General features: G+C 35.9%; 1 protein-coding gene across 1 annotated transcript; it reads left to right on the top strand.

Annotated features, from left to right (window-relative positions):
- Positions 1–304: 304 nt before the first annotated feature.
- Positions 305–9238, top strand: LOC110944507. The gene is made up of 2 exons (XM_022186169.1): positions 305–976; positions 9116–9238. Exons 1-2 carry the CDS (start codon positions 305–307, stop codon positions 9236–9238), a joined length of 795 nt encoding a protein of 264 aa, XP_022041861.1.
- The last annotated feature ends 58 nt before the right edge of the window (positions 9239–9296 follow it).

Genomic DNA, 9296 nt, shown 5'->3' with positions numbered 1-9296 from the left:
CTTTACTTGCCAAATGGGGTTGGGGGTTTAAGGCGGATAAGGAGAAATTATGGGTTAAAGTGATCGAAGCGGTTCACACTACGAAAAATAGATGGGATTGTTTCCCGGTCAGAAAATCTATGGGGGGGGGGGGGGTCTGGTGTAACATAATCAACATGCTGGATAAATTGTCGATTGATAACAAACCGCTGAAATATTTTTTATGGGAGAAGTTGGTAATGGGGAATCGATTCAGTTCTGGATAGATCCGTGATCGGGTAATAGGCTTTTGAGTCTCAGGTTCCCAGCGCTATTCCAGTTGGAGATGAAGAAAGACTGCAAGATGGTTGACAGGATCGCTAATTTCGGTGGGAATTCGAGATTTTGTCTGCAATGGAAGCGCCCGTTGGAAGCTGGGCAGGAGGTCGATGAGATGATTGGATTATGCAGCCTGCTTATTAATTTCGAGTTAAAAGATGATATAGATAAATGGGTTTGGACAGGATCAGTGGATAAACAATTCAGTGTGGGATCGGTTAAGGAGCTTTTGACTAAAATCCTTGGATCACAGGGGATATATATTCCGAGCAGGTGTAGATGGGTCCCTCGGAAATGCAACGTATTTATATGGAGACTCAGTATGGACAGGCTTGCTTCAAAGGATGCGCTCAAGAAAAGGAATATAGACAGGGGGGATCAAGTATGCGTGCTTTGTGACGAAGAGGATGAAACTGTCGAACACTTATTTACTTCGTGTTATATTGCGTTGACACTTTGGTCTATTGTGAGCATGTGGTGCAAGATCCCTTTGATCTTGGCTTTTTCGGTGAGGGACCTTCTGGAATCGCACGAAAATATTGGTCTCAAAGGGAAGAAAAAAGAAGTCATACAAGGTATCGTAAGAGTCGGGTGTTGGAGTAATTGGAAGGCTAGGAATGAGGCTAGATTTAACAACAAACCTGCGAAATTGGAGGGGATTATTAGGGAGATCAAATCGGTGGGTTTTGTATGGCTTAATTCTGTAGGATCGGTTTTGACACCGTTCGATTGCGTAACGAACGTTCGACGTGCGGAATCCGTGAACGTGCGTGACCGAACACACAATAACGTACTAGAACCGTGAATCTATTGAAAGATATGACGTGTACAATACAAGAATCACGTAGAGAGTACTTTCTCTCTCTAGACTTTCTCTCTCTAGACTTGAATCTTCTAAATCAACAAATGAGCAAAAGTCTTTAACTTTAAACCTAAAGCTCCTATTTATAGACCTTGGAATTAATGAGATTTCTCATTAATTACCAAAATGCCACCTTGCTAATTCTATCTAAATATTACAATATAAGCTTGATTTCTTCGGTTTCTCGCTACGGCTCAAATTGACGAAGCCGATAGACATTAATGCACTAACAATCTCCCCCTTGGATATTTCCGCAGTCAATCTCGTAGCGACTTGTCTTTCTCTTTTTCAAACAGAATCCCTGTGGATCTGTCTTCAGCTTCAGTTGCTCTTCCTATCGATCAGACTTCTTTTCTTCAGGCTCCCCCTTTCGTCAAGCTTCCGTGCTTTTAGGATCGACGCCTGGCTTTCCGTAGCAACAGAATCAGAAACCTACACATCTCAACCTCTCGTAAGACAAAATAATTTTGACTCTAAAAGAATTTACTCAAAAATTCACTCAAAATTCTCAAACGTATAACACACAATATTGTGATTCAAATTAATGAATCATCTTAACATTTGAGGATTATCTTCCAACTTCTCATCATCTTAACCAAACCAATTGTTCATCTTGTTTAGCCTTTGAGATTTTGAATATCAGCTTTTCAACATCAGTTGTCGAAAATCTTTTTGGATTTTTTCAATAATATGAAACATAAATGCAAAAACAAAATTTAAACGCAGAAATAAAATATGTACAAACACTATTTTTGTGAGTTTGTGAAAGAGGATCATATCAGTTTTTGAGACAAATCACTAGCACCGTTAAGCTTTAAACATATTAAGTTCTAAACGATTCACATTGATTGACGATATAATTGTCCTCTTAAGCTCAATCTAAAAACTTTCGAAAATGCTTACCGATACTTTAAGGTATACTTTAAGGATGTCCAATGCTTAAACAAAATAAAGAAATAAAACAAGTTTAAATCTTTGCAAAATGAAATGCACAATCACAGTGACTTTTCAGCAAAGTAGTGAAAGTTCACAAACTTAACCAGTTTTATGTCTTTCGACAATCAGCGATTACTGAGTAGGCACACAATCAAGAAGGACAAAACTAAGTACTATGCTTTTAATCATGTTTCCCACTAGAACTAGGCTTTTTCATTTAAGTTTGTATCGTTATCGCAAATCTACTAGTCTAGATGAGCCTATCGTCACATCTTTAGTGAGACCGTTTATCACATTTTACATTTCATTTCTTTAGCATGCTGTGATAGTCCACTGATTTACTATCATTTCCTCTTGTCTTCAACAAAACTCATTTTTAATTTTTTTCTATGTTTTTGACATTTTCAAATTTTCTAATTTTTTTAAATTTTTCTCCCCCTAAAATCAAAATATATTTCAATTTTGATTTTCTGAGAAAATTTGAAAACAATAAACTGTACAAAGTAAAGTGACAACTTGACGAGAATTACTTCAATTCTCCATCCTCCTAGCGTAAACAATTAGAACTCCCCCTGACAACAAACTATTTTCCCATTATGATTTCAAAACACTTAAGTTTGTTTTAATCAAAATGGTTTTTCTGGAAAATTAGTTTTGTTGATTTTCACAAACCATTTGTAGGTCAGGGGTTTACTTCATCACTTTATTTTCCTTTAATCACTTGTCGAAAAGATAAATCAAGTACAACTTAATGTCCTTGATTAGTCTTTTGTAATTCGAAATATCACAGTTACCAACCTGTGAATTTCTCAAGAAAGATGCCGATTCCTACTCCCCAATTACCAACCTGGGAGTTCCGACAAGTCAGGTTTTTCATTTAAACAGTTTCACCCAAGCCTGACGGTCCTTGGGTGCTTTTTAATTCTCGCTCAACAATGGTGGAAAATTTGCATCATCCATTGTTAAACCAGAATTCTCTACTTTTACCTCATCAACTGGCTCCTCTGGCTTTGATAAACCAGAATCATTGCCTGAACGTGGCTTGTCTGACTTTAATAAGCCAGATTCATCGCCGACATGTGGCTCCTTTGTTTTCACAGAAACAGATTCATCGCCAAGAAGTGAAAATTTCACTTTCTTTGTTTTGTTAATCTTCTGCTTAACAACTTTGTCTTTCTTCAAAATTCCTTTCTCTTCTGTCCTCATATTTGTATCTGATGAATTCGTTTTGCAAGATTTATCATTCTTTGAAAAGCAAGACGATTTATCAGAACTGCTGTTTGGTTTTCCTGATGTACCCGAGGACAAAATTTTCTCGAGATACTCTCTCGCCTTCTTCCTCTTTTTCCTCAGTCTGTCTTTCTGCCCTTGTGAAAGCTTCACTTTCTGTTTTTGAACTTTCTGTTCTTTGGGCTTTACTTCGACTTTGACTGATTTCTTTATCTTTTTCTGAGATTTAGCCCTCGATCTTTCCTTTGATCTCATTGGGCAATCTCTTGCAATATGTCCTTTGATTTGGCAGTTATAACATCTCCTCGTCTCAAACCACTGATTCTGGCAGTTAACAGCAATGTGTCCTTGAACACCACAAGTGTAACACATCCTGTTATCGTACCAGTCTCCACCATCAATCCAAACACTCAAATCATAACACTGATTTGATTTGTAGTACTCATGACTTCTCCTATAAGCTTGATTTGACGCTTGAGCACTGTGGTCAAACCTGCACCACTGATTACCAACTTTTTGTGAGTTTTTGTTTTCAGATTTATGTGATTTTGCATAATGATTGGATGACTGAACTGATGAGCTTTTATTTTCATTTTGAAAAATTTTCGAATTTTTAATTTTTTGTTTCTGTTCTACAATCTTCTTAACAGGTTTTTGCTTTGAGCATTCACCTATTTAAGTAGATTGCAAAACAGTATTTTTAAATTTTTCTTTTAATTCCAAAAATATTTTCTTTTTCTCTTTTTCATCATCAGGTTTATCATCGCAATCTTCAATTTTGACTTTGTCAAAATTTGTGACATTGTCACTTATTGGAACAGCATTGATCGGTTCTAGACACACATATGGTGCAGAAGTCACAAAACCTTTCAACTTATTTTCTAACTCAGCAATTTTATTCCGATCACTTTCAGCTTCTTTTTCAAGCTGAATGATTTTAGCAAAATGAGAATTTATTGCAATTTGTTTTTCAAGATTATTTTTACCAAAAATATTTTTCTCATCTTCTAAAATCTTTATTTGATTTTGATAATCTTTTCCTTTTTCTTTTAAAAATTTGTTTTCCAATGTCAAACTCTCTAAATCCCTCAAGAGTTTGGCATTTTCAGATTTCAGATTTTCACAATTTAAGCACTTCTCGATCGTCTTTTCAGCTTCAGCTTTCTTCTCCACCTTGATAGCTGAAATTTCTTTAACCTGCTCCTCTAACTCTTGAACAATTTCCTTAGATTTGAATTTTACTTCATCAGTTGCTGCTTTACTCTTCTATCTTGAATCAGACTTCAATTTTCTAATCTTTTGAAATTCAAGTTCTTGAGCTTGAATCTTCTCGACGAACGAGCTCAAATTGAAACTATAATATTCACCGTTCTTCTTCCAAGCTAACAAATACGTTCCCCACACATCAATTGGTAAAGCATTCGCCAACTTATCAACCCATGTCTCATCCATTTGGTTAATGTTCAAACTCCTCATCTCTAAATATAACTTGACATACCTTTCGATCAACTCTTCAGTTGATTCTCCCTTGATACCCGTAAAACTAGAAAACTTATTCTGTGCAATATAAAACTCAGAATCCATGTTTCGGTAATGAAAAATTCACAATAACAAATTTTCAAACAATACAAAATTTCACACAATCTAAAATCAGTTAGGATCGTTTGAGGATTCACTCGGGCGAGTATCCTATGCTTAACAAATCACCTTGAATCACCTGCAAACAAACAAACACACAATCAGTTTAAACGAACTGAATACGTAAAAGTGTGTGTGACGATGAAATCAATCTAAGACTCGTTGTCTAAGATTTGCGGATTCGTTCCAATTTTGTTCGGATGAAAACTTTGTATATGAATTATCCGGAAAATGGAAAGATGTGACACGTCCTTTGAATGGGCTTAGAATGACTTGGGCCTAACGGATCTTCAAAACTGATGAGCTATCCAATTTGGCCTAAAAATCTCTTGACTTGTTTAAATGTCGTTGATTAATGATTGGACCGATATAAGGTGGCTGATGATAGGACCGTTTTTTATCCGACAACCTTTTAATTGAGCCGACAACCTTTTAACTTTTACATACAAACCGAATTAATGTCCCTCATGGCAATTCATTGATTATCTCAATATGTATAATGGCCAACACTATCTTTTATAATTTTGATCAGATCAATATCAGACAACTGTTGTTCCACTGTTGTTCCACACTTGTTTTTCACTTTTGTTTACACTGATTGGGCCACAAGATCCCACTAATCAAAATAATTTTCTATACTGTAGGACCGAACTATTACTGATTTGATCTTTGGGCCTTTCAATTAGTATATGTGATTGGACCACTTTATCTAATTTGTTGTATCTCGTGCCGATATAAACAGATATGCTCAAATATGATTGGATCGAATGATTTTAGTTGACTGACACCCTTTTATTTACCAAGGAATTCTATTTGACCTCAATATCCACTAAGCTGACAACTATTAATACACAACAACAATTTCCAATAAAATGAATGAATCGGTGCACCAGTTCACGTGATTTGTAAGTTCAAGACAACCTCTTTTTAATGTTTCAATATCTCGATCACATGCAATTCTTGAACTAATTACTCACATGCAAACCGACAATATCAGATACCAACTGATTGCCGATTGGACCTTACGCAAAAACAACTTATCAGTACTTTGAAACCACAAAAGAGAAATCGATGATTACACTACGAGCAAAACCTCAATTAAACCGGTTTTGGAGCGAAATCAAAAGGCACTCAAAAGCGAAATCTGATGTTCATAAAAGCGAAATCTCTCAACTTTTGTGACACAGGAGCGAAATCAGGTGTATTGGGGGGACATATGAGCGAAATCAGGTGTCTGAATGATCTTAAGAGCGAAATCAGGTGCATTGGGGGGACATATAAGCGAAATCAGTGTCTGAATGATCTTAAGAGCGAAATCAGGTGCATTGGGGGGACATATGAGCGAAATCAGGTGTCTGATGAGCGAAATCAACACTTTTGACACGAAATCAGACCTAAAACCTTCGATTTCTCCTAAACGGCTAGGAGTTTGGATCTGAAACTTGGTAGGGTTATAGATCAGGTGTTTTCGCACAACATATCAAAAAATCTGCCGATTCGGACCGTAAAACCCCGTTCAATTTGACGAGAAACAATGAAAAACGTGAAAGAATGAGTAGAAGATAAAGAAATAATACAATTCGGATCTGAAAACGCTGAATTCTGGTACGAATCAATGTGTTTGATCAGTGCAATGGAGCTCCTAGCTCTGATACCACTTGTAGGATCGGTTTTGACACCGTTCGATTGCGTAACGAACGTTCGACGTGCGGAATCCGTGAACGTGCGTGACCGAACACACAATAACGTACTAGAACCGTGAATCTATTGAAAGATATGACGTGTACAATACAAGAATCACGTAGAGAGTACTTTCTCTCTCTAGACTTTCTCTTTCTAGACTTGAATCTTCTAAATCAACAAATGAGCAAAAGTCTTTAACTTTAAACCTAAAGCTCCTATTTATAGGCCTTGGAATTAATGAGATTTCTCATTAATTACCAAAATGCCACCTTGCTAATTCTATCTAAATATTACAATATAAGCTTGATTTCTTCGGTTTCTCGCTACGGCTCGAATTGACGAAGGCGATAGACATTAATGCACTAACAAATTCCAGAACTAAGGATAGAGTAGTTAGTTGGGAAGAGTGGTTTAGTTTTGTTAATATGTAATCTTTTTTGTTCGTTTATTTGTTTGTCGTCCCTTCTTGGGGTTTTGGCGTTTGCTGTTAATGAAATTCTCCTTAAAAAAAAGGTTCGGATATAATAGGAAGTTTATTTGGGTAGGAAGCCTAGGAAGTAATCTTGGCCATTTATTTATTTAATCAAGGGCTAAAATTAAATGAATGAAATTGAAGGAAAAAAAGGAGGCGCGTGGGTTAGTTAGGGGCATTCTAGTCAATCCAGCACAATAGTTTCTCTCTCCTCCAATTCCCCCCCCCTTTTTTAAACGTTAATAACTCTTTCATACGACATTATTTTTTTATAAAAATTGCACAAAAAAACGAGAGATTTTTATCTTTAAAACGAGTATACCATTGCTATATTTTCGATTTTTTTTTTGAAAACCCAATTACGTAAAACGCAATGGAGAAAACCCAGTTGCGTAAAACGCAATGAAAAAAAAAGCATAAAAAATGACTTTTTCTAAAACGCAATGCACAAAAAACACAAAGAAATGTCTTATTTCTAAAACGCAATGACCAGAAAACACAAAGAAATGTCTTATTTCTAAAACGCAATAGCCTAAAAACACAAAAAAATGTACTTTCTAAAACGCAATGGACTGAATGTGTTTTACCTAAAACGCGATGCACCCAAAACACAAAAAAAAATGTCTTATTTCTAAAACGCAATGGCCAAAAAACACTTAAAATGTCTTTTTTATAAAACGCAATAGCCTAAAAACACAAAAGAAAGTGTACTTTCTAAAACGCAATGGACTCAAAACACATAAAAATGTGTTTTACCTAAAACACAATGCACAAAAAACATAAAGAAATGTCTTATTTCTAAAACGCATTGTCCAGAAAACACTTAAAATGTCTTTTTTCTAAAACGCAATGGCTAGAAAACACATAAAAATGTCTTATTTCTAAAACGCAATGGCCTAAAAACACAAAAGAAACTGTTCTCTCTAAAACGCAATGAACTGAATACACATAAAAATGTGTTTAAACACTTCAAAAATGTTTTATTTCTAAAACGCAATGACCAGCCAAGGGCTCTTCCCCTTGGACCCCGCCAGGGGCTGCCGCCCCTTGGACCCTGCTACCAGGGGCGCTGCCCCGGACCCCCGCCAAGATCGTAAAACGCAATGACTAAATCAAAAACCCAGATCGTAAAAATGAAATTAAAGAATTTATTACATGGATCGAAGCCGATTTCTTCAACGATTGACAAAATTTGAATGACAAAAACACTTATTAGCGATCGAATCGAACGGATCGAGTGATTATCTTCAAAATCATGGGAAAAACGAGATTTTTAATGAAATTAAACTGAGTTTTCTTCAAAAAAAAAGCTGAAGAACACGTTGATCGGGTGTTTGAATCATTGATTGATGACGAAAATTGCACTATAATGTAGTGATTATTGAGATAGCAAGTGAAGAAAAGGTTGAAGATGGTGGGTTTTGAAGTTACTGGGGAGAAGAAGGAAGAAGAAAGGATATGATTTACTAAAGAGTAAATTACATGTTTTGTCCTTTACGTTTACACCAAATTGCAAGCGCTGTCCTTTAGCAAAAAAATTGACAGGTTCTGTCCTTTTTGTTTCAAAATCTTACATGTTATGTCCTTTAGGCCAAACTCAGTTAGATTTTTTTGGTTAAATCATATTATACAAGGGTAATTTGGTCTTTTTACCCATGTATATACATAAATATTTAATTAACAATAAAAAAATTGAAAAACTAATATAATATATTATATACATAAATAACATTTGTATATTGATATCACATAGATGATAGAACCCACATCTCTCTCTCGTTCTACCCTGTCCGTCTTTCTCTCTACATCTGTCCACCACCAATGACAGCCACCAACAACCACAACTCTCAACATCACCCACACCATCACTGTTCACCACCGCCCCACTCCCAACCACCGCTCCAAGGGTGTACTAGTTCAAGAACCACCACTACCACCAGATCTGGGCAGATCTCTTTAACCATCTTTTGAAACCTTAACATATCTCTTGTTTTCAGATCTTAAAAAATGATGAGATGGGTTTGAATGGTGGTGGTGATGGCATAAAAAAAGAAGCACTCGTGGAATTAAGTTCACTTTTTCCTAAGATCTTCACCATTGTGGTGTCAGATCCTTTTTAGTTCTTAATGCAGCTACTCAGGGGAATCAATTTGCAACAGAACATGAATAATGAGATAC

Source organism: Helianthus annuus, chromosome 6 (genome assembly GCF_002127325.2).
Source record: "Helianthus annuus cultivar XRQ/B chromosome 6, HanXRQr2.0-SUNRISE, whole genome shotgun sequence".
NCBI lineage: Eukaryota > Viridiplantae > Streptophyta > Magnoliopsida > Asterales > Asteraceae > Helianthus > Helianthus annuus.
The sequence above is the reverse complement of the archived record's forward strand: the minus strand, read 5'-3'. Positions and strand labels throughout refer to the sequence as shown.